General features: G+C 53.7%; 1 protein-coding gene across 1 annotated transcript in view; it reads left to right on the top strand.

Annotated features, from left to right (window-relative positions):
* The first annotated feature begins 8,770 nt into the window (after positions 1-8,770).
* BCORL1 (BCL6 corepressor like 1) overlaps positions 8,771-25,706 on the top strand; it is a 50,657-nt gene continuing 33,721 nt past the window's right edge. Inside the window, 6 exon segments of the mRNA XM_024197245.1 lie at positions 8,771-8,876; positions 16,219-16,357; positions 21,936-22,026; positions 22,322-24,322; positions 24,324-24,911; positions 25,378-25,543. Of these exon segments, the coding sequence (XP_024053013.1) occupies positions 16,272-16,357; positions 21,936-22,026; positions 22,322-24,322; positions 24,324-24,911; positions 25,378-25,543 (2,932 nt within the window). The 5' untranslated portion in view covers positions 8,771-8,876; positions 16,219-16,271.

The raw sequence follows: 25,706 nt of genomic DNA, 5'->3' as shown, positions 1-25,706 counted from the left end.
TTCCTCTGGCCAGAGTCCAGGTGGCTTCCAATTGTGGTGACAATAGCCAGAACCATTCTCTGGCTCCATCCATTTCTTTAACTTCATTCTTGGAAATGGCTGAACCATTCTGGTTGAAACTTTCCAAAACAATTCATCTTGAGGCAGACACCCAACATGTAAAACTAAAGTTTGGCAAAGTTATAGGCAACTGAAAACAGAGTCCTTCAGTGGGGGGATGTTAGTAACTCAGCTGCCTCCAGGCTCAGTTGCCTAGCAACCATGGGCAGCTGGTATAGGCCAGGGGAGGCTCAGCCTTCCCTGGCGCTGCTACGGCCACTAGACCCCAGTTGCAGGGTTTTGGAGGGGGAGTTTTTGATTTATTATGCCCCATGCAGGTTCTGGGGCAGCTGAGGCAGCAGTATGTGCTACCGCCTCCTCAGCCGCCCAGGAACCTGCATGGGGCATAGCAAAAGCTTCTTCCGGAGAAGAGATGCATGCTTTTGGGAAGGGGAGGCTGCAGCTGGCCCGGGACTCCGGGCAGGGAAGCTCGGGGCTTCAGCTAGTTGGGGGCTCCTCTAGGCAGGTGGCAGGGGTGTCTCGGGATTAAGCCAGCTCCTCCGGCCGAGGGGTGGGGGGTCTCGGGGCTCCTCCAGCCGAGGGGTGTGTGTGTGTCTCGGGGCTTTGGCTGGCTCAGGGCTCCTCTGGCTGCGGGGGTGGGGGGATGTCTTGGGGCTCTGTTCGGCTTGGGGCTCCTCTGGCCAGGGTGGGGGTGGAAGGGGCAGAGCTGGGGCTAGCCTCCCCAAAGGGGAGCTCCACCTGCCACCCATGCTAGCAACCCAACAAACTTGGCTGGGCCCAATGGACCCTCAACAAGCAACTGTGGTTCTTGATTCATCAGAAGAGCCATCAGATTTCCATTTAAACCCTGAAGCAACAGCAGTACAGTGGCTGATCAATGCATTTCACACCCGCAGCTGCCCCAGACCTGCTTCCTGTTCAGCCCTTGCTCCACCCTTCTGCTCTGCTCCAGCCCTAGTGGTGCCTACCTCTGAACTCCTGATTCCTAACTCCTGGCTCTGACCACTGGCTTGTCTCCTGACCACAAATGCCCTTTGGTTCTGTTCTGGTTCCTGTCTCCAACCATTGGCTAGCTTTCTGATCATGCCTCTAGGTCTGCCCTCTGATTCTGCTCCAACCACTAGGTCGCACTGCCTACAGTTCAGTGTGGGACAGGGAAGGTCAGACAACCTTAACAGGCAGTACTACCAGCTCTGCCTGTCGTAATAGTTTTCATGGACAGCATTTGAAAAGGTCCTAGCACAGTTTGAAACTTATCTTGTGTCCAGAAAAAATTAAACAATTGAAAGATTCCTCTTTCACTTAACCCTGCAAAAGGCACACGAAAGTACCGACGAGCATGTTACAGACTTGAAGCTCAAGAGCCATTCTTGCAATTTTGGCCTGTAAGAGATTCCCAGATTACAGAGGGGCTGGTGGTGGGCCGCAGAGCTGAGAAGGGACATGAACATCTTTGCATAGAAACTTTCAAAAAAGTCATAATAATCTGCAAAGCAGCAGGACAGGCAAAATCACAAGTGCAGGTGTCAAGTGAAACGTCGAGTCAATAAAACATAGATGAGGGCTCGCACACAGTGCAATATAAGGGATGGGAGTGAGAATGCAAGGAAGGGCACTAAACCCTTGTAACAAACAGCCCAGGTGACAATGTGGGAGATGTGGAAGTGAACATGCATAAACATTGTCCGGCATTAAGGAAAAGGTGCAGAGTTGCCACAAATACAACCATTTTGCTAGGCAATGCAGCCAAGGCATCCAATGATAGTGCCAGTGATGATTCTCTACACCAGGGGTGACCAACCTGAGCCTGGGAAGGAACCAGAATTTACCAATGTACATTGCCAAAGAGCCACAGTAATACATCAGCAGGCCCCCCCCCATCAGCTCACCCCCCCGCTCCCAGGGCCTCCCACCCACTGGCAGCCCTGACGATCAGCGCCTCCCCCTCCCTCACCACACCCGCTGTTTCATGGCGTGCAGGAGGCTCTAGGGCGGAGGGGTGGGGGAGGAGCGAGGGCACAGCAGGCTCAGGGGAGGGGGTGGGAATGGGTGGAGTGGGGGCAGGGCCTGTGGCAGAGCCAGGGGTTGAGCAGTGAGCACCCCCCGGCACATTGGAAAGTTGGCACCTGTAACTCCAGCCCCGGAGTCAGTGCCTATACAAGGAGCCACATATTAACTTCTGAAGAGCCACATGTGGCTCGGGAGCCACAGGTTGGCCACCCCTGCCCTACACTAACGGTCACAGCTGCTGGTAAACAGGGAGGCGCAAGCCACTGCCAGCTAAACAGAACCGGGAGAGTGGCTGCTCAGAGTCCAGTGAGCTAAGTGCCACTGAATCCACAAATGAGACCAAGTGAAAGTCTGAATTTCAACCTAAAGGAGACACACAGAATTCGGAAGCAGCTTCTTGGCATGAAGCCTTTTCCAAGAGATACACTTCCCCCCTTCTCACCCAGGGAGACAAAAAGCAGCAGCAAGAACAGGAGCAACATCCTGAATGCAGTCCCACTGTCCGGAGACACCTAGACCCGGAGGAACTAGAACTCCTCCACCAGACAGTTGGGAACAGGTTCGAGCCTTGCAGAAGTTGCTTCCAGAGGAGGAATAGTGACCAGTAAAGAATTCTCCAAAGCAGTCAGAACAGAGAGCCAGACTTGCAGCAAACATGGCCCAGACTACAGTGAAATACAGTTCCAGAAATAAAGGACTTATGGAGGATCCTAGGTATGACTTTCTTGGGAAAATTCATAGAAAATCTGTCTGCTAAAACTAAAGATATGAAAGAACTGCTCCAGGGTTGGAATGGAAAAGGGCAAGAACACGGCCACACTGCAATATTTGACGTTTCCTGCCCTACAAAAAAGTCTACAGAGACTGCAAAAGATGGACTAGACACAGTACTACTTTAAAGGGAAGGCTGTGACGGGAGACCTGTAGCTCACCCATCCAGAGCTTCACAAACATTTTAATTTTGGAGAAGGGGAGGATGTGTAGAGCAGCTGTCATGCAATGACATCGGGTGAGACCAAAGATCCTCCTCCATTTTAGAAGATGGGGTTCTTGATTGCAAGATCAGAGAGAGGCAGGCTGCATCTTCTGGTTTGTGTTAGATAATGTTTGAATAAAAAGAATGTAATTGTTAAATCCACACTCTCATTGATGTGATACAAAGATAACATAGGGGAGGTGGTGGGCTGCAGATCGGCAGAGGGATTGGGGCAATCCAAGGGACACTAGAGGGGTGAGACAGGCTATGAGACAGCAAAAGCAGTAGGGCAGGCTAGGGGAAGAGAAAGCAGTTGGGCAGGCCACATGATAGCATAGGCCCAGCTCCTGAAAGCTCTGTCTCCTACACTCAATTCCCCAGCCCCAAAGGCTGTCTTGGGGATCACAGTTGAGAAGGAGAGTCAGTCTCCCAGGTAGGAAGAGCCAGCCCCATGGAGGAGTTTGAAACCCAGGACAGAGTCCCTGAACCAGACGTTGCATTCATAAGAACCCAGGAATTGTCAGACCACGGCTCCATCTAGCTCAATATTGTCTCCCCCACAGCTGCTTCAGAGGAAGGGGTAAGAAAACCCAGAAATGGACAATTATAGAATAAATTGCCCATAGGGTAAACTTCCTCTTAATCCCCTGTATTAGGCAGTGTTTTATGCCTTGAATTAGAAGCATGACAACACACGACTGAACAGTCTTCCTACCCCTAACCCTGCATAAACTCGTGCGTGTTGCAAGTAATCCCTCAAGTTGAAAAGGGAATGAGAGGGATAGCATCAGGGGATCCAACGCAGTGTATAAGAATGGGCCACAATATCTGGGAGCCCTCTCCAGCAATCCCTCGCCCCAAAATACTATTAATCAAATCAGAAGCAAAGTAACAGCAATGTTTGTTCTGTGGGGAGCCTTTCTCTGGCACCCTATGTACATTGTGTTATTCTCCATAGTAGTTCAGCCCCCTTTCCATGTCACTGTCAGAGACCAGGGACTTTAGTGCTGAAATCTTTGGTCATTTTGACCTAGGAGAAGAGGCCTGCCTTGACTGAGGACAGCATGGTCCAGATAACAATGGACTAGGAGTCAAGACACCTGAATTCTAGTCCCATTTCTGCCATTGACCGGCTGTGAGACTGGGCAAGTCCCTTCCCCTCTCTGGGCCTGCTTCCCCCTCACCCTTTGTCTGTCTGGGCTATTTAGATTGTAAGCTCTTTGGGGCAGAGTCACTGCACATTTGTATAGTGCCTATCTCAGTCTTGACTGGGATCTTTAGACACTACTGTAACACCAATGAGTATGAAGAATAATTTTCCCCAGAGGTGTGGACTCTGGATATCAGTCTCCCCTGCCCAGGAAGCCTGGCCTGGAACTGTCTTCAGTTCTTATGGGAAGGCGCCTAGATGAATGGGCACCAGCCTCTTTCAACAGTTGGCTCCTGCAGCAACATTGATTGGAACTGAGCAGACGCGGGCGTTGCTGTTCTCCCCAGGCAGATGGCCACTAATCTGACTCTACTTCCTACAGCACCTACCTCCACAAAAGTCAAAAGTTCAAAGTTCTTCCAAGCCAACAGCTCATGGGCTGATGTGGTAAAGGCATGTCAGTTTCGTAGCCAGTGGTACACGAGGTAGGGATATGGCCAGCATCATGTCCAACCGCCTTTGACTGTCCCAGCCAGATGGGTTAGGCACCCATTTTACAGCTGGGTGAATGGGAGGTGGCCTTTCAGTGCGGTGGCTGAGTGGTTAAGGTGCTCGACTGCAGAGAAGGAAGCCCTAGAAATCACAGAAATTGCTAGCAAGAGACCAGACTCTACCAACTAAGGGTCACCTGGCAACATGCCAGGAACCTGAGGGCAGCGACTAAACTGGCAAAATTCACTTCCCCTTAGAGATAATATGGGGCTCCCATCAGAAGCACACAGGACTCTTGCCTCTCCCCCTCCTCATCCAGCTACTCTCTGGAGCAAGGCAGTCTCTGCCTGCCCCCTCCCCACAGTTCCCCTTTGGTGGATGCCTCCCCCACTTCCTCTGTGGAATAGGAAATGGGCTTCTCTCTGCAGCTCCTTTGGTCCTCTACCACCATGCAGCTGAATACCCCTCTTGGGTAGAGACATTAGTTACTACCCAGGTTACGGGGGCACTTCAATGAATCAGCCCCTTACCTCACCCCAGGATGTATGATGCAGATCAGTGAAGACAACAGATGTTGTCATTCTGGAGAAAAAACAGTTGAGGGGCAGAGAACTCTGCAAAAGGGGATGTTACAGAGAGGAGCAGACTTTCCAGAGCAGAGGAAGGACCTGAAGCCCTAGGATGTAGGGGACTGGGCATCACAGGGCTGGAAGGGATGGGGCGCTGCACAGATACAGATGGAGCCTACAGCTGCCAGGACAAAGGAGATGGGGCACTCGGGGGGAGAGCATGTCAGGGCCTGGCACAGAGAGACTTATGGCCTCAGAGCAGAGGGGATGGGACACTGGGGTAGCACTTAGGGCCACAGAGAAGAGTAAGAAGTGAGAGGGATACCCAGAGAAAGGTCCACAGCCAGAGTGGAGGGGAAAGGCCCATGGCTTTGGGACAGAGAAGGATTGGTGTAGCACCGCGGTTCCACAGCAGAGGGCAGATGGCTATGAACCCAGTGGCTCATAGCTCCCAGGTGGAGTGGATCTGCGCAAGGTGGGGGAGTATCATGTCACCACAGCAGCGGAGACAGAGCACAAGGAGTGGGGCTCAGGGTCCTGGGCCAGAGGGCTCTATGGTAGAGGACCACAGCTGCCGGGGAAGGGACAATAGCCCTGCTGTGGAGCAAATGAGGTGCCAAGGACCCACAGCTGCTGAGGTGAGGTAGATTGGGTTTGAGGAGGGACTCATGACCCTGAGGCGGGGGAGGGGGAAAGGGCACATGGCCCCAGGGTGTAAGGAATATGTACTAGGGGTGCAGCTCCTAGCACCAGGGCAAGGGCAGAAGAGACAAGGGAGGGTTCCAGTCCAGGGCAGAAAAGGGGACAGAGTGTGGGGAGAAATGAAGGGACACGGCCCTAGGGCACTGGAGGGGAAAAGGACCCAGGCAGGAGGGGCAGTGTACTCAGAGCAACATGGGGAAGAGACGGTCCAGAGCAGAAAGAGGACAAGAGGTTGGGGAAGCTGGGCAGAAGGGACAGTGTACTGAATGGGGGGGGGGGGCAGCTCATGGGGGAGAAGGGACAGGTCTCTGGTGGAAGTAGGTGGGGGAGGTAGCTCAGAGTACAAGAAACAGGGCACAGGGCGCTGTGAGAGGGAGGAAGGGGGCAGGGCAGAGGAGACAGAGTGCTAGAGGGAGAGAGAAGGCATAAAGCACTGGAGGGGTGTGAAGGCCAGGGCAGAGGGGACAGGGACTACAAGAAGGGCAGAAGGGAACAGGGCCCTGCAGGGAGGGGGGGTCGCAGAGGGGACAGGGCCCTGTGGTGGGGGGGACAGCAGAGGGGACAAGGTTGTGCAGGGCAGAGCCCCAGTGTGGAGGGAAGAGGGAACAGGGCTGTGCAGTGCAGGGGCAAGGTGGGGGAGGGGGACGACAGAGCATGGAGGGGACAGGTCCTGCAATGGTGGAGGGTGGCAGAGGGGACAGGGCTGTGCAGTGCAGGGGCAGAGCTCTGGAGAGGGGGGACAGAGCTGTGTGGTGGGGGGGCAGAGGGGATAGGGCTGTGCAGTGGGGGGAGCCCTGGAGAGGGAGAACAGAGGGGACAGGGCTCTGTGGTGGAGGACAGGTCCTGCAGTGGTGGTGGGGGCAGAGGGGACAGGGCTGTGCAGTGCAGGAGCAGAGCCCTGGAGAGGAGGGACAGGGCTATGCAGTGTGGGGAGCAGAGCCTTGGAGTGGGGGGACAGAAGGGACAGGGCTGTGTGGTGGGGGGGCAAAGGGGACAGGTCCTGCAGTGGTGGTGGTGGGGGCAAAGGGGACAGGGCTGTGCAGTGCAGGGGCAGAGTATAAGGGGGCAGAGCAGGGGGGGCCTGTGTTGGTGGCAGGCAAAGGGAACAGGGCTGTGCAGTTAGGGGAAAACAGAGCCCTGGAGTCAGGGGACAGAAGGGACAGGGCTGTATGGTGATGGTGGGGGGCAGAGGGGACAGGGCCCTGTGGTGCAGCAGCAGAACCCTGGGGTGGGGGGGGGGGCGGGGGGGGGCGGGGGGGGCGGGACGGGGCAGGGGAGGGAGCAGAGCCCGGGGGGGGGGGGCAGAGGGAACAGGGCTATGCAGTGCACGGGCAGAGCCCGAGGGGTGTGTGGGGGCAGAGCAGTGTGCTGGTAGAGGGCATAGGGAACGGGGCTGTGTGGTACAGGGACAGAGCCCTGGGTGTGGGGGAGGGGGGAAGAGGGGACAGGGCTGTGCAGTGAAGGGGCAGAGCCCTAGGGTAGAGGGGGCAGGGCCCTGCACTGGGGGGGGGCAGAGGGGATAAGGCGGCTATGCAGGGGTATGGGGCAGAGGGGACAGGGGCAGAGCCCGAGGGTGGGGTGGGAGACAGAAATAGCAGGGCCCTGCGCAGATGTGGGGGCAGAGAGGACAGGGCTGTGCTGGGGGGACACAGAGCCCTGGGGAGGGGGAGCAGAGGGGACAAGGCCCTGCGGTGGTGGGGCAGAAGAAACAGGGCTGTGCGGTGCAAAGCCCTAGGTGCGGGGGACAGGGCCCTGCGGGGGACCGGGCGCGAGGTCCCCACTTCCCTGGTGAAGGGAGGCGGCGCGGGAGGGCGCTGGCGTGGCGCGGGGGCCGGGCTGCCCAGGGTGCTGAGGAGGGCCGGGCGTTGCCCTCGGCTCGGCCTGCGAGCTCGGTGCCCCGGAGCGGGGGCGCGGCGGCGGCTGCTGAGGAACTTGCGGTCCGCAGCTAGGCTGCGCCGGGCCGAACGCGGCTGGTCAGGCGGTGCCGGCCGGTTCGCGGCACGGCGGGGCGGGCGGGTCGGTGTCGCGTCTCCCCAGGCAAGTGAGCCGCCCACACGCCGCTACCCCTTCCCCGGGTGGGGCGCTCGGGTCAACCCCAGCCGGCTGGGGGCGCCTGGCCGCGCATCACCGCCACACAGGCGAGGCGGCGGGCTGCCCGAGGGGCCGGAGAGTTCTCCTGCGTCCCCGGGCCGGAGGGACCGTGCGTGCACTCCCGGGGCGCGGGATCCGCCTCCGGCTGGGGGCGCCTGGCTCCGAGCAGCGCGGGGAGAAGTTCCTGTCAGCCCGGCCGGCCGTGGCCCCCCGAGCCTGGTGTGCGTCGCGCCCGTGCCCCCCGCCCCCTCCCCTGGGCAGCGCCCGTCCAGTCTAGCCCGCTTCGCCGGGTAAAGCCCGCTGCCCGGGCGTGGGGCGCCTATCCACCCCCCTCGGGTGTGGAGCGCGGTTCCCCACCCCTGGTGTGGAGCCCCCCGACCCGGACCCGGCTTTGGAACTCGACCCCCGTCCCTGGGGTGCAGCGCTCAGAGGCCCAGCCCCTCCCCGGGCGTGGAGCCCCCTCCCCCGACTGCGCGGCGCTGCGCTGCTGGGTGCGGAGCCCCCTCCCACTCGCTCCCTCTCCGGACTCGGCTGGCTCTGCACACCCGACCCCCCCAGCCGTGCGGGCAGGGCTAGGCGCGGCGCACCCTGGGAGTTGTAGTCCCCAGGGCTTGGCCCAGCCCGAGTGGGCGCGGGGGCGGCGGGCGGCTGGACTACACTTCCCGTCAGGCCCCGCGGCGGCTGCCTCTCGCCCTCACACTCCGGCTGCCGCTGCCAGTGTCTCCGCCGCCGAACCCTCGCTCGCAGCGCCCAGTGTCCGACCCGCCGCCTCGGGCAGGGGCCCGGCTCGGCCTGCAGCGCCGCGGCCCGCCTAGCTCGGGAACAGGTGTGTGCCCCTCCCGTCCCCGCCGCCCCGCTCCGGACACCCGGCCCCCGCTGCCCGGGCACCCCGGGCCCGTTCGCCCCGCACCCACCACCGGGGAGCCGGACCGAACGGGCGGCCGAGCGGGCGGCCGGACCTATCGCCTCCGGCTGGCTCTCCATGGAGACCGGCCCCGGGACCCCCTCCGGGCAGCGGACGCTGCTGGGGGCTTGGGCTGGGAGGGAGGGAGGGAGGGGGAGCAGCGTCCGGAGTGGGACGGGGAGGAGGGCAGCGAATCCCGGAGCGGGGGAGGGTGGGGACGGGGATCGCGGAGGCTGTGACAGCGGAGGCGCTGCGAGCTTGGAGCCGGCATAGCTGGGCACCGAGAGATCCCGGTGGGGAGCTGCTGCTGCCTCCTTTGCACGTACCTGGGACGGGCTCCGCGTCCCGCGTGTAGCCGCCGCTCCTTCCTCGCTTCGCGCCCCACCACCTGCCGCTCCCAGATCTAGCCGCAGGACGGACCCTCAGCTGCCGGAGTGCATCCCCTCGACCTGAGGGGCCCCGTCTTTGGGCGGGGGGTAGGAATCTTCCGTGCGTTGCTCCCGACTCTTCCGTGCATGTGCACGTTGTTCTACGGACTACACAGCTGAGACCCGGACCTGGCCTCTCGCTCCTTAGACAACGGGACTGGATAACGTGGCTCCTGGAGTTTCGCAGCATGGCCCCAGCGACCTAATCTCTTGCATAGGGGGAGCCCAGCAGAGACTCGAGGTCCTAGTCTGTAGTGCTTCATCTTGCTCCCCAGTGGATTCGGTAATCTCTCTAGGCTGGCAGAACCTCGCTAGTAAAGATAAGAGACTAGTCAGCTCCATATTTTGCCAATTAGGTCCTCTGGGTCCTGGCATGTTGGTTGCCCTTGGTTGGCAGAGTTTGGTCTCCTGCTAGCAATTTATGTGTTGTTGTTGTTGTTTTTTAGGGCTTCCTTCTGTGGAGGTTGGTGCTGTAGGAAGTAAAGTCAGATTAGTGCCCATCTACATGGGGAGAACAGCGGTGCCCAGGTATCATCAGTTCTCCCCAACCTAGCTGCAGGAGCCAACTGTTGAAAGAGGACAGTACCCATTCATCTAGGAGCCTTCATATCAGAATTGAGGACTGTTCCGGGCAAGACCCCAAAGAGGGGCCTGGGCAAGGGAGAGTGACACTAAGTGCATTTATTTATTGGTATTACAGTAGTGTCTAAAGATCCTAATCAGGATTGTGCTAGGCACTGTACAAATGTATAGTAAGACCTTTCTGCATTGGAGTTCTTTAGGTGATATCGCTTAAAGCAGTTCCCCAATCTAAATAAGCTATACTTTTAAAACTTCTTGCCAGTATAACTATCTATAACTGGAGCTTTTGCCTGCATAGATACATTGGTTAGGGATGTAGCCTACCCTGCCCTGCACACTACCAGCCAACATATCTATGCCAATAAAACTCTTACGTTTAGTCTAGGCCTCAGAGACAGTTTCTGCCCCAAAGAGCTTACAATCTAAGTAGACTAGACAGACAAAAGGTAAGGGGGAAGCAGGCACAGAGAGGGAAAGGGATTTGCCCGAAGTCACATAGTAGGTCAATGGCAGGATTAGGAACATAACTCAGGTGTCCTGATTCCTACTGCAGTGCCCTAGACCACGCTACCACTCAACATTACTTTCACTTTGCTCCCGGTGTGATTAATAATGTTTTGGAGTGAGGAATTGCTGAGAGGGCTCCCAGATGTTATGGCCCATTCTTGTATACTATATTCAAGATGAATATTGAGACGTAACCAAATTCAGGGGAAGAGCTGCCTTTCGTACAGTTAGGCTTATTGGGGAGGACATTGATTCCTTTAATTTAACTTTGATTTTTATGGTGGATTTGAGAGAGCCCCAGGATAGACTTTTATGGGGTCATACCAAGATATGAAGTGTTGGGATAGTCTTTTGGTCGTGATTTTGCAAGGGAATCTATACTTGTGGCTCTGTACGTCCATGGGGGATGAGAGGGTGTCCCGTTAAAGTCAATGGGATCTGCATGGATTAAAGGATTTGCCCATGTGAATCCCTCTGCGGGTTTGAGGCCTTAGGCTGTATCTACATTAGCTTTTTGCCCTAATATTTCCCACTATTGCTGCCATCAGTATAGATCCTTTGCCAGTACTTTTACCAACATGTCAACTATCTCTGCAAAGAGCAGCTATGAGAAATTTTAGAAAACTGAATCTAGTGTAGACAAAATCTTAAAGGAATAAATTAATGGAGGACTTTGAGGGGGTAGGACTGAACTGGGGGTGGGGGAGCATGGCTTTGGGATAGTATGTGTCATGGGCAGGGGAAACTAAAAAGATTGTAAGATTGTGTGCAATGTGTGGTTTTCTTCTGATGTCAGATTTTTGCAAAGATTTTACACCTTTTGGTGTATTTTTGGTGCCCCCCCCTTTTTTTTTAAACCAGCTTAAGAATTTGCTGTGATAGCCTTCCACGGGGACAGGCTTTTTTGTTAGGCTGCAGTCAGTGACTTAGGTACTAGCTGTAGCTTTAGCCAGTAGGGAAGATGTACTTTTTAAAAATTGCTAAATTTTCAGGAAACTTACCTAGTTCAAATAGGGATGTATTTTTTTTTTTTTAATTTAACATTTCTGTGTATTATGTTGGTCACTGCAATGACTTAAATCAGAGTTAGTGTGTTTTTAAACTGGCACAGGCAGATACATGCACCCAAGCTCAGCACAGCTGTAGCCAGTGGTCGTACTAGGCAACAGAATGGAAGACCCAAGTTTAGATCCAGATTATCATCTGCTCTGCAGGCCAAATGCAACATGAACTGTTACTACTGAAGACTATGGTAGATGTAGCCTGGCTTATCCAGGACTGAATTTGGCTGTAAATTGGTATGACTTTATCACTGCTACAGTTTCCAAACTCTTTAAGGTAAGTAACATGATATGGTGTGCATTCAATACTACATTTTTAAAAACTTTTTTCCAGTTGGATTCAAGACCCATGTATAACCCCTGCAAGGTGGTTTTATAGTTCTGTTGCAAACAGTTTAGTTTAAATGGTTTGTATGAAATGTGGGTGGAGCTGAAGCCCTATGTTAGGACATTTCTGGAAGCTCTTTGGATTTGTGCTTATTTTTGACTTCAAAGGCACGCTGTCACCTCAAAGATCACATATGGTAAACATAATTCTTTGCCTCGGTTACTAATGGTATCAAAGATAGTTAAACTGAAATTTTTAAAAAGTAAACGTGATTATTATTGTTGATGCAATTTGTTTCTTTTTGGCATTTCTCTAAGCTTCGCTAAAAATTAGTGAAGTTAGTTTAACTTTTTTTTTTTTTAATAGTCACGTCCACTCAGGTTCTCAGGAGAAGCATCTGGGTTGCATCCTATATAGATGATCATTGATTTGTTCAAAACAGTGGTTTCCACTGGAGTTTAAAAATATAATAGAAATATCATATTGGGCTTAGGTTTTGAAACCCCTTTTTAATGTATTCCACATTTTGGTCATAGATTTTATTTGCAATATCCAGTCTCAGCTATCATGTGTTTCCAGGGTCAAAGTGCAACCCTTCGTGGCATTCCACAGTGCCCCCTGGCCAAATGAGTTGTAGAACACCTTAAAAAAAGAAAAAAGTATCCATGTGCTCATCCTCAGTAGTTCTTGCAACAGGCTGGGAAATCAAAAAGAAAAATTTCAAGGTTGATGGTTCCCAGTCTCCTTCCATTCAAGGCAGACTTCTAGGGTGCCCAACTTTAGAGAAAGCAGTGGCTGAGAGCCTATCACAGAGGGAAAAGGAGGGACAGCAGGCAGACAGGGTTTACAGTGTTCTTCAAGTACCTGAACTCCAGCTGAGTGTGTTTCTCAGTCTGCTCTGTTAAATAATGTTAGCATTGAAATGGTCCAAGTTAGGCACTGAAGTGAACATCATTGCCCTGCACTTTGCTAACACTGGGAATTTGCACCAGTCACAACCACTGGTATAGATGCATCCCAGTGGCTAGTGCAGACGAGCAGAGCCATTACTGGCACTAGTGGAGCTTACCCTTACTTAACCAGGATGTGCTGTAATGGTGCAAATCTTGCCTCCCAGGGGCTTTGCCTGTCTGCCCTAGGCATGGCACTAGTGCACCTGTACCACTGGCTGGCCACTGGGCAAATCTCCAGTGGAGACAATTCTTTGTTACACTGAGGATTTTAGTGTGGCTCCCCTGGTGATAGCAATGGTGGGAAAGCTAGTGTAGACTGTCTGTCAGTGTTTTTATCACCCTGCCGTCTGGTACTTGCTCTGAGCAAGACTTGCATGAAACAGTGGTAAACTGCTGGCAGCTGCTTTACACTAGTGTTCAGATTGGTGCAATAGCAGTGGTCAGAGAATTTCCTAAAATTCTCAGACCTTGTTGATACATGGACGTGTGTATACCAGTATAAGTAGAACCAGTAAAGTGAGTAAAAACTATACTAATATAATTAAAGCAGTACAGATCCCTAATGTGGGTGCTTATACTGGCATAGCTTATTTCCATAAGGGAATGGGGAATATGCTATACTAGTAGAAGGCAACTTTATACTGATATAATTGCATCCACAGTAGGGGGCTGTACCAATGTCACTGCTTTGGTAGAAAATCATGCCCCCAACCAACATAGTTAAATTGGTACAAAAACTGTATGTGGACCAGGCCTTAGTGCAGATGCGTCCTCTGCTAGGAAGAAGGGAGAGTGCACTCAGGGCTTGTTTTCACTATTAAAAAAAAAAAAAGTGTTCTTAACTCAAGTTGGCTGACTTGAGTTACAATCCTAATGAAGACAAGGCGGTTAGTTTAACACGAGTTAACAGGTCGAGTTAAACCCTAGGTCCCTGTACAGTCATAAATTTGAGCTGATAACTCATGTTAAAAATACAACTGCCTGGTCTTCTCTAGGATATAAACCCGAGTTAGAATATATCAACAGAGTTATTCCAGAATAGCTCAGTAGTGTCTAAGGGAGTGGTGGCTCTGCCCTGTGTTTCTCAGATAGAGTTATCTCTGCACCTGGCACCTTCTGCTTCCAGTCTACCTTTTTGAGGGTTCTCTGATTCTTTTGTTGCTTCCTCTGGAATTGGGGTTTGAAACCACCTGAGTCAGGTGTTTTATTTTGTCTCTACGTTTGAATGCCTTGATCCCCTCTCTTGGTTGGGATTATAATTTCCCTCCCTATTTCTTCTTCATTCCCTGGGAAATGTCTGCCTTTGACATGTGTCTTGCATCCTCCTCGGATAACAGAAATCAAGAATTCATTTAACAATGTCAGTTCTGTCACTACATGTTCCTAACTTTCTCCTAGAGTCCCTGCAGGTTCCATCATTGACCTCTTCTTCCTCATGCACTCAAAAATGTGCTGTTTGTTGTAACTGCTTGTGAAATCTTGCTATCAACCTTCTCTCTTGGCATCTTTAATTTCAAGCCATGATGGTTCTGCCCCATCAGTGCTTTCTTGGAGGTTTCCTAGTTCAGTCTCTTCCCAAATTTCCATTCTGTTTAGCACAGTGGTACATGTCTCTCTCTCTCCCCACTCCCACACAAGATTCTCTTGGAGCGTTCCTAAAATGTCTATGCTGCCATTGTACCCTCACTGTCATATGCTTTCCCTTTCCCTTCTTTCAGTTCAGCCCAGGATGGTGAAATCCCCGCAGATTGTTTGTTCCCCTATTTCCTTTGGGTTCTTGCATTTCTCTCCAACCATTGCAAGACTCCGCCTCTTCCCACCCCAAGTGACCTTTCATTCTTTCTGGGTACAAACCAGTTTTCGGGGGTACACGTTTCATTGCTTAGTATTTCTTCCCTTTCCAGGTGTGTTTATTTTGGCTGCTGCTTCCTCTCATTTCCTGACTTCTGGGTAGCTTCTCCTCTCTGCAGTCTCTGCCTGCTCATCTAAACTCTTTCCCTCATCTGTGGCTCACTCTGCCCCCTCAGCCAGTACACTGGTATTTCTCTGGTTCCTCCTGCTTCTATGGCCCTTGTCTCTTCCCAAAGGAGTCCCAGAAACACCCCACTGACCTAGACTGTGCCTGTGTGTACCAGGTGTGTTCATACCTGGCACTGAATGAGCAGGCAGTATGTTCTGAGACCACCTTCAGTTTTTTAGCTTTCCATCTGATTCCTCAAACCTTTAGTCGTCTTATCCCTATACAACTGATTCCAGTGTGGACGGATACTAGACTGCTCCTTGTCCTACCAAGATCTTATGTCCTTCTGACATGTCATGACAGAGAAAACTATATAAGACTTTGGATCACATGCTGTCTTTAGATTTCCTTTCTGCTCTCCCAAGGATGCTGCCCGTTTGTACCTCTTTTGCTTCATGTATGTAACATCTCCGAAACAGGAACCTTTCTGACAATGTCACTGCCTCCTTAATCTCTCCTGCCCAGTCTAACCTAGCCTGCTCCTGCTGGCCATGCACTTCAGATCCTTCCCCTCCCTCATTGCTCTATTTCTGTTTAGCTCAATTCATTCTCCTGAGTGATGGGACTCAAGTAGCAGCCCTGCTCTTAAAGTGCTCAATGAGACAACACTACTGCAATGGCAGGCATGTCTTTCCCCGAAAAATTCCATCACAGAGGCCGGCATCTTGGCTGACTCACAAATCTCAGGGTTCTGCTCTACTTTCTGTCTCTAACCCCTAAGAATGCCTGCCACTTCCTAACAATAGTAAAGTGAAATTCTAGTGGTGAAAGCCCTGCAAAGTTTGTCAAGCAGTGCCCCACACATACTCCGTGTTGGTTCCATGCAGGTGTACCCTAGGCACTTGATTGCCTGAACAGTCATCTTCCTCTTTGTACAATTGTCTCCTGAGCTGGTTGGTGGTGACTGATAAAGAAATATAAAAGATTGGACAATTCTGTGGTTTTATAAGTCTGTTGTCTTGGGTAAAGCTGTCTTCTGCCTGCCTGCTGTGTCTGGGAGACCTTCTTGGGGGATGAAGAGGTGTCTGCACAGAGCGCTTTTGGGGGAGGCCAAGTCCTACTACAGATTGAATGGGTTTGGTGAAAAATCCTAGCATGAGTGTAAGCCTTGTGTATTGTCCCTGCCCTGAGTGTACTCCTCTCCAGAGGGCTCTTTGCAAACAGACTTGTAGCTGCTCAAACGATGTACCCCAGCTGCATGGAAATGAACCTGCAGATGGCAGGTAAGGAGGAGGTGTTGCCCTCTCCTTTTCTCAGTGATCTGGCATGCAGATGACCTCTCTGAACTGTACCACAGACTCACAACTTCGTTGGAGAACTCCAAGGAATGGAATTGAATGCAGTGTCCAGGGAACAGCTTCTGACTCTTTGTTTTGTCTTTGCAGGCGGAGTGGCCCCGTGAGCCCCAGCAGGTCCTGGTTGGTGGTGAGCAGCTGTCATGATCTCTACAGCACCTCTCTACAGTGGGGTGCATAACTGGACCAGTGCAGAGCGGATTTGCATGTGTGGCCTCAACGAGGAGAGGTGAGGTGCGTGGGTGGCTTGTTAGGGGAAAGACTAAGCAGGGAGCTTGGGTCAGGGAATCGGAGAGGCTAGAAGCAGAAAGCATACTGAATCCTGTTTAGTCGTTCTCTTTGGGGCTAGTGCAGGATCAGCCTATTATCTGATACAGGGCTGAGCTCATAAGGAGCACAGGGGTAGGACAAGGATGCATTAGGCAGTCAAGTCTCCTTTATGGTCCTTGTGTTCCATGCCCAAGGAAAAGAAAGGGTCTAATGCTTGCAGGGGAACGATACTGGAGGTTCTCTGCTTTCTGGGCAAGAACCACAGCTGTATGGCGCCAGGGTGCTGCTTGTTGCCTTGCTACCCCGGTGTTAAGGCTGCTCATGGCGTTGTTACCCGCAGTACCTTTCCTCTTTGACTTTGTCGGATTTGTGCTCTCAGCTGACTGCCATAGAGCCTGACAGGTTGGGACCTGGGAAGAGGGCTATGTGGACAGTACAGGCTAGGGAACTGAGAAATGTTTCCAGTACGTTTGCATGGGCAGTGCAGATTAGATCAGTGGTACTCAACCGGGGTATGTGTACCCCTAGGGGTACACAGGGGTCTTCTAGGGGGTACATCAACTCATGTAGATATTTGCCTAGTTTTACAACAGGCTACATAAAAAGCACTAGCGAAGTCAGTACAAACTAAAATTTCATACAGACAAAAAGTCAGCAATTTTTCATTAATAGTGTGCTGTGACACTTGTATTTTTATGTCTAATTTTGTAAGCAACTAGTTTGTGAGGTGAAACTTGGGGTACACAAGACAAATCAGACTCCTGAAAGGGGTACAGTAGTCTGGAAAGGTTGAGAGCCACTGGATTAGATGATTGGATAGGTGAGTTGCATGAACACCACAGGATAGGGACTAGGGAGGATTAGCAGTTGGTCAGGACCTGCTCCTTCCAGGAGTCCTGACCTGTCCCATTTCCTTGCCCTGGCAGTCCCCTCCGAACCCACAGCATTAGCACCTATCTAACCCTGCAGTTTTCAGGTGTTGTGCTCAGAAGTGGCCAGCTTGTGGCCTCCCTGGTGCCAGGATGCAGTGGAGCTTTTTCAGCTGTGGCAAATGCTCTAGGAGGGTTTGAAAGGTCATGTTATATGGACTAAAATGAGCTGTGTGTGGTGCGGACTCTCCTGCATTTGGGATGGTAGGGTCTCAGGCATTAGGAATGCTGATAACTGCTGCAACAGATAGGCAGAAGAACAGTGGGGTAAGGGAGATTTTGGCAAGTAATGTACAGCCTTAGTTACCCCTTGATAAAGACTATGCAGGCCTACTTCTTGATCCTAATAAATTTCAGTGTTTCAGGCACCTGAGCACTGAGGGGTCTAGGCACCTTAACAGAAATACCAAACAGCCCAAATACAAGATTAAATCAAGACCGACAAACCAGGTTGATCATAACTGAATGGTGGGGTTTTTTTTTTTTTTTTTTTTTTTTTATTTTTTGTCGCCCCCTTTTAAAGGTGGGGGGGGGGGGGGGGATAATCATTTGGAGGAACACTCATTCCATTTCCTTCCTGGACAAGGTTTCACATCACAGAAATCACTGTCCCAGCTGGCTCCCTTCCTGGTTGTCTCTCAGTGCAGAGGCTAAGGGACCATGGAACCTAAGCTCTCTCTGTACCAAGAAGTGGCTTCCCTAAGGCCAGGGTGAGGAACGCTGGCAGTGAGCAGTGTGGGTGCAGTTTGTTCCTCCACTGCCCAGGTTGTATGTGCTCTGGGGCTAAGGAGAAGACCTCAGTCTCCGGGGCTGACTCTCTGGCCCCTTTTGCCTGCACCAGAGTCACTGTACTTCCCCCCTCCCCTCCCCAGCAATATGACAAACAATGTAGTTTGCATCTCCATTAGCTTTCAGAAGAGCAGGCTGCTAGTTTGGCTTTTGAGACAGTGGCAGAAACAAGAGGGGGTGCTTGCCCTCAAGCTGTCTCAGAAGCTGAGTGGCCAGCTCACCTCCTTGCCTGAGCTCCTAGCCAGCAATTAACCTGTGCATCATCAGCCTGGGTGTGCTGATCTGCTGAGCCTTTTGAGACAGGTGCTGCCCTGGGGGAAGGGAATCACTTCCCCTCCAAGGCAGGGGGAATGGTGTTGTGGCAGCTTGAACGGGATGGTGGTCTCCTGTGGGGGGGGGGAGGGGCAAGGGGGGATGTTGGACATGCCCTTCTGGCAGGCAGGCTGCCCTCACCTGTTGGAGCCCTAGGATGCCGGAGCTGCTTGGCTTCACTGACTAGCTCAATCCCTCGCTTGGGCCTGATTTTTGAAGCTGCCTGGGCTGTTGCAGGGCCAGGAACTGCGCTCTAGCTCCACCTGCTGCCCTTGCCATGTCCCTGCCTCTGTCTCTGAGGGGAGCGGGATTGGCGTTGGAGCAGGAGGTGGAGCCAGAGCGGGGTTCCCAGCTCTGCTGCATAGTGCATAGGCAGCTCTCTGTGCCAGTTATCCAGCTTGTTGTCACGGAGATGGCTGCCTGGCCAAGGTCTCAGCTCCCTAACACCTCTGCTCTTTCACTGATCCCATCCAACTCCTTCAGAGCCTCCCTGGGCTCAAGACCTGTGCTGCTTTTTGGCAGAGATCCCACGGGACAATAGTTGAGGACGGGGTAAGGGCCATGAGGTTTTTGGCCCCTCTCAGCATTTCAGTGGGGGCAGGGTCGAAAAAGTCCCCTTAACTCTGCCTTTCCTGGCATACCAAGGCTCCAGCTTCATGGCCTTCTGGCGGGGCGCAAGGGGCACACTGGCACTGTCAATACCGCTCTTGCACGTTTTCAAAAGCCCCCAGCCTCACAGTTAATGCAATTTAGATGTCTCACAGGAGGACACTGGGGAGGCCAGCTTAGACCTGAGGTGCTGGGGAGTTCCATCCCTGCCCAGCTCTGTGGCAGTAACAGAAAATACATGCCTGCTGGGTAGTAGCCCACAAACTCTGCTGGGTAGAATACATGGCCTGGCTACAAATCCTACCTGACTGACCTTGGGCATGTTCCACCCTCCTGCCTCCACTGCCCTGGCTAGCAAACTGGGCAAGAAGCAGGAACCTGATTCTTCATCTGAGCTATGTTTTCCTGGTTTACAAACTACTAAAAGCCTATCTCAGGCATTAGTTCTAAGGGTCATTCTCTTGCGATTCCAGCCACCCCCCATCCCATCACCTCTCAGCTGCTGTCTGGATCTTGCTGCTGCCTATTGCAGAAACCTGATCTTCCCTTATTAATAACAATCCTCTTAAGCCTTTTGCGGCCTGAGTAACTCGGGAAATCCAGGTTTAAGAAATCCATGTCAAATTATGTTTGTAAAGAATAACAGCAAGGATGATGTCTGGTGGGAAGGGTGCAGGGGGCCTATGCGAGGTGCTATGCTTTTGCCATAGCACAAGGGAACTAGTACAGCTGTGGGGAAGACCAGCATTGCATTTGTAACATAGCTGTGCCATGAGGTGGGGGAGCTGCTATGAGGTCATGATACTGAGGGCATCTGAAAAGGAACTGGTGTAATGGGCCAATACCAGGATGCTTGCCCTACCAGGATGTTTAAACTTGAAGGTCATTACTCAAGCGTACAACTTCAGCAGTTGTATCCCTTCGAGGGCAACCGTAGGATGGCCAAGAGAGCAGAGTACCAGTACTGGACACTGGAGCGATGGGGTTGGAGGTTTTCATCGCTTAATCCCTGTGGTAGCAGACAAGGGGAGAAAAGAAAAGACCACCAGCATCACAGTGTTTATTCTGCCCCCACTGGCTTCCCCTGTAGTAAACTCTCACAGGCTGTTGTGTCAGCAGACCGAAAACATTAGGGTGGGGCCTCAAACTGTCCTAGGATATTGAACCCTGTGCTGGGCACCATGCTCTCTCTCATGGGAGCAGCTCCTGGTTCAGATGTTGACTTAGGCAGAAGCATCTCTCCAGTGTGACCATATCATGTGCACAATTGTTGCCATTGGCCTCCCCCCTCATATCTCCTTTCCTTGGATTTGATCATGGTCCTTACTCTGAATTCAAACTTTCCACCTGGGGAACTCCTTTGTTTGAAGGAGTGAACTGCCCTCTTTCTGTCTTGTGAAGATTAAGGGGTTAAAGCTCCAATCACACACTCCAGGCGTCTCCTGCTTTGAGGCTGGAGGGGAGTGATAGAGCTGAATGTGCTCAGGCTCCTGGAGCAGTGACAGGACTCTGCAGCTATCTGAAGGGTCTATGAAGCGGGGACATGACTGACACTAGTGCCCTACGGATGGGAAGAGAAACTATAGGTGAGAAGTGTAGATGGGTCTGGGCAGAGTGTAGGGGGGATAAGACCGGAATAATGGGTGGGTGTGGAATTAAAATTACTGGGGGGGGGGGGGGGGGGGGGGGGGGGGGGGGGGGGGGGGGGGGGGGGGGGGGGGGGGGGGGGACGTGAGAGGAATTGGGGTAGTATGCCTGGTGGGTGGGGAATGAACAACAGTTGTAATGTGTGGGTGTGTGAGAGAGACTGGGAGGATGGGTGGGATAGGAATGTGAGTCTGGGGGGAGGGCAGGATTGAAAGGTGGGGGTTGCAGATGGGGGGGGGTTGTGGGGTGGGCAGACCTAGAATGTGCAAATGGGGAGAAGACAGGACAAGAACATGAGGAGACTGGGGGAGAACTCTGAATGAGTGTGGGGCAGGCGGGACTGGGCCTGGGGAGATTGTATGGGGCAGGGCTGGGGGAGGGAGGGACTGTGGTCAGGAGGGGGAGTTGGGGGATGATGAGACTGTAAGCGGGGAGGGGAGTTTTAGGGGGGCATTGAGGGAAGGTGGGACTGCCAGGTGGGGGGCAGGTTCTGGGGAGGTGGTATTGGGGGAAGGTGGGACTGCCAGGTTGGGGGAGGGCAGGATTGGGGGAAGGTGGGACTGCCAGGTTGAGAGATGGGAGGTTCTGGGGGGCAGGATTGGGGGAAGGTAGGACTGCCAGGTTGGGAGAAGGGAGGTTCTGGGGGGCAGGATTGGGGGAAGGTGGGACTGCCAGTTTATGGGGGGGATGGAGCACCCGTGGGGTGGTGGGAGGTAGGACTGGCAGGCAGGAGTTTGTGGGGAGCACTGGGGGGTTGGTGTAGGGGGGGGGCCAGCTCCCTGCCCTTCGGGTGATGGTCATTTTGTGGGTCTCCCCATCCCCCACTCTGCAGCTTCATTTGCCAACTGTCACTTCCCAACTGCTGTGGAACTTCTAAGCCAGTGCTTGCCATCTCCTTCTTAAAGGGGCAGTAGCTTAAAAATTACCTGGCGGCTATTTCCGGAGACCTGGCTTTAGAGGGATCCCTGGGCCCCCACTACCTGTGCACCTGAGGGCAGTGCAGGCAGGCTCTGGGCTGGCTGGCTCTCCAAGGTGTGCCTGCTGTGCTGAATTTGGGAGCTTGGAAAGCAGCACAGGGGCGAGCCTGGAGAGGCAGGGATTTGGGCTCTAGGGTAAGAGTCCCCACTCCCCTATGGCCAGCAAGCCCCTTCTGACTCGCAGCCCTGTGTGCAGCGTGGAGCTAACAGTGGGCTAGGAGAGTGCCTCGAGGGTTCATTGTGCCTCCCTTGTCTTGTCTCATCTCTGTCATAGGAGAGCCCCGCTTTCTGATGAGGAGTCTAACAAGAGCAGCTCCCAGCACTTGGGGTCCCAGGAATTTTGCGTCAGCAGCAGCCTTTCCAAGGTGAGCTCCTTGTACAGAGTGGCTGGGCTGAGGATCCAAGGACTGTGATGGAAGGGGCCATGTGTGGGAGTTTGACCCTGACCTGGGCCCAAGTGACGAGTGCCTTGTGACACCATGGTGTGCAGGGCCAGAGACTTTGGAAGGCAGGAGTGCAGGGCCTGGAAGCAGCACTGCTCCCCTTTCCTGTGGGCTTCTCTCTGTCCCATAGAGACTTAGCGGAGAGGGGGAGCAGCCCTTCCTGTTGAGAAATGCTGGCTCAGCTTCCAGGGAGTCCCTTCTCCCTTTCTCATTGCAGGTGGAGCTCACAGCAGTCAGCGGTGGCAGCAATGCCCAGGGGCTGGATGCAACTAGCAGCGTGGAGGAAAAACTTGGGCCCAAGCTGGAAGAGCAGCCACCCAAACCCTACCCGAAACCAGAGTGTGCTGGACAAGCAGTGATAGAAGATAATGTGCTGGGCCCTCTGGCAAACCAGGGAGATGGCAGAGAGCTGGAGCCCGCAGTCCCGGGAGCTGTGGAGCCCAAGAGCAGCAGCACTGACAGTGCCTGGACACCTGCAGATCTTCACAGTGACAAACAGGCTGATGCATCTCCTGCCTGCCCCAACGCTCCAGACAGTGAACATGCTGGGAAAGAAAAGAGCACCCTGAATTCTGAAACACAAGAGGCAGGAGTGCCTGTGGAGGAGACGCTGCCTGTGGTTGCCTCCAGCTGCAACACCCTTGCATCCACCCCAGCCACCTTCACCTTGAATAGAGTGTGTTTTTCCACATCTCAAGTCCCAGCTATGCAAAAAATGCCCCTCTCCTTTCAGCCCGGGGCAGTTCTGGCCCCAAGCCAGCCCCTAGTGTATATCCCACCCTCCAGCTGTGGGCAGCCACTCAGTGTGGCTACTCTTCCAAGCCCCCTTGGGGTCCCCTCCACACTTGCTCTCCCAGTCCATCCCTCCTACCTGCAGGAGCATGGCCCGCCAGGCATTATTGCGCCCCCTGAGCTGTGCTCATTTCCCTGTACCTTCTCCGTAGCCAGGCCCTTGCCTTCAGACTCCAAAGTGGTGTCTGTGGAGGTGAACCAGCTGAGCTGCCCTTCACCTTCAGGTGGGAACAGCACACAAGCTGCTGCAGCTGTTGATGGCCCTTCCCCATCCATGGAGAGCTCTTCGCTTTCACCCAGCCAGCCTTCCCTGACAGCATCACGTGGGAGTGCAGCTCCCCCACCAGGTACTGGCCTGCACACTAGGGCCTCTGGTGCTCCAGAGCAGGTCGCTCAAGGGGCCACCACTTCGCTTTCTCCGCTGAAGTCCCCCCCACAGCTGGAGCGTGAGATGGTCTCCTTCCCAGAATGTTGCGAGATGCCTCTTGATCTGTCCTCTAAATCCAACCGCCAGAAGCTGCCTCCGCCGAGCCAGCGCAAGACACCCCCCATGCCCATCCTAACACCGGTGCACACCAGTGGCAAGGCAGTGCTCACTACGGTCCTGTCCAAGTCCCAGCGTGCAGCCCAGAGCGCAGGCAGCAGCGTCACCTCATGCCTGGGCACCAACCCTCCCTTGGTAATTTTTCCTGACTTCCTGCGCAATGGTGAGCAGGGCTCCTGGATGAAAAACTCCACCGCGCTGATTAGCACCATTCCAGGCACCTACGTGGGGGTGGCCAACCCAGTGCCTGCCTCACTACTGCTCAGCAAAGACTCCAGCATTAGCTTCAGCAGGGACCCACAGCACCTCCCCAAACAGGAGCCCATTTCCATCATCGATCAGGGAGACCCCCGAAATGTTGGGCCACCCTCTGGAAAAAAAGGCAGCCAGGCTAGTGTGGAGGGTCAGCAGGACCCAGCTAGGCGGTTCCTCTATGGCAGAGTTGCCCCAGGGGCTTCGTTGTGCCAATCCAAAGAACTCTCTCTCTGGAATCCTGGTCAGGGAAGCATTTACCCCCGATGTCCAGTTAATGGGAAACCATCCAGTCCCCAGCTTCTGCCTGTTGGGTGGTCTCCCTATCACCAGACCCCTCTGCTTTCAATTGGCATCTCCACAACCGGACAGCTGCCTCTGAATCAGAGTGGCCCCTCCAAGCCATCTGGTGCAGGCGAGCTCCCTGTGTTTCCCAGCATGCAGCCTGTAGAGTCTGGCATGGCAGTCCCCAAGGTCCCAGAGGGTCTGCCAAGACTTCCATCTCTGGAATGGGAAACCATGTCCAAAGCCAAGAACTGCAGGGCCTTGCCCAAGTTCTGTGAGGAGCCCATCAATCCAGTCCCCATAGCTGTAGCTCCATCTCTTCAGGCCAATACTGCGGATGCAAGGGGGGGGAAAGGGGAAGGCAGAAAGCCCTTCCAGGAGCCAAGGGTGTGATGAACCAGGGGCTGACTCCGGTAGAGACAGTGTTGTACAGACTGAGGCTCCCCCAGGGAGCTGTAGCCTCAAGCAGTTAGGAGACTCGAAACCTAAAAACCAAGTGTTAGCTGCCTATCTGTCACATGACCTGCCTGTAGTCAATCAGCAAAGCCTGCAAACAGCCTCTGAGCTGCCAGCTGCACCTGTGGAGAGTCAACGCAAGGAGCTGGGATGTGAGGTGGCCTGGGAGCAACCGGCCTCAGAGGCCCCCCAGTGTATGCACCAGGTGGACCTGTGCAGAGTCAAGAAGGAGCGAGTGGAATGTGATGTGCCATTTGCCTCTGGGGCTTGTCTGCGAGCTGGGGTCGCCCCCAAGGGCTTTCCTGAGACCAAACTCAAGGGAGCAGCCCAAATCAAACAAGAAGGCAGCTTATGCTGCAAATCCAAACGGCAACACGATGGGCGGGCCAAACAGGCCCACAAGAGACTGAAGTGCAGAGCCAGAGATGGAGAGGAGGCGCCAAGCAAGTCGGGCAGCCGGAGCTTGCATGGATGGAAGGTGGGTGAGGAGCCATTCAAGAGGGTCACCGGCCCCCCGGAGGGAGGCAGGCACAGATAGTTCTAGTGCTGGGACTCTACTTCCTAGAATAATATTGGGGGTCAAAACCAAAGTAAGCGGGGAGGGGACAGCAGTGTAAGGAGGAAGAGGAACCCATCATTGGGACAGCAAGAGGGATTGGCAGCTGGGTGAAGAGATGAGTTTGGGGAACCTCACTAGGGGCCTTTTCATTCCAGGCATCTCAGTATTGCCTGGCATTGGGTTTATGACTGGAATAGCAGAGCGGGTTGGGACTGAAGGGCATTGGCGGAGCTGAGTAGCTGGGAAAGCTGTGGGTCAGGACTGAGAGGTATTGATACAGCTGGCAGTGGGGGACACTATTCTGGGGTCCTTCCCTTCCTGCTGTCCCAACATGATGCTTGTATTGAAGCTTGGACTGAAACCTATATCTGTCCTGTGTTTGCAGTGGCGAAAGCATCGCGGGGACCTGCATGAGATCAGCAAACGAGAAAGCCGGATTGGCCCAGGATCCATGAATGAGCACAATAGCCTCAGGGTAAAGCGCAAGCGCAGGAGGTCAGCAAAGACAGAGCTCCAATCTCCAGGGCATCGTGGGGACAGCCATGAGGAAGGTACTGTTACAAATTCTGAATAGTGTTCTTCCCTTGCAAAGCCAAGCTGTAGCATTGTCTTGGCACTCTGCTCCCCTTGCCTGCCAGAAGATCTGGCTACCAGTTCTCCTGGAGCTGAGTTGCTGTGGGCTGCAGAGCTGGGCACTACATACAGCAGGTTAGA

This window comes from Terrapene carolina, unplaced genomic scaffold, assembly GCF_002925995.2.
Source record: "Terrapene carolina triunguis isolate 2854851 unplaced genomic scaffold, T_m_triunguis-2.0 Scaffold137, whole genome shotgun sequence".
Classification (NCBI taxonomy): domain Eukaryota; kingdom Metazoa; phylum Chordata; order Testudines; family Emydidae; genus Terrapene; species Terrapene triunguis.
This window is presented reverse-complemented; position numbering and strand designations above follow the sequence as displayed.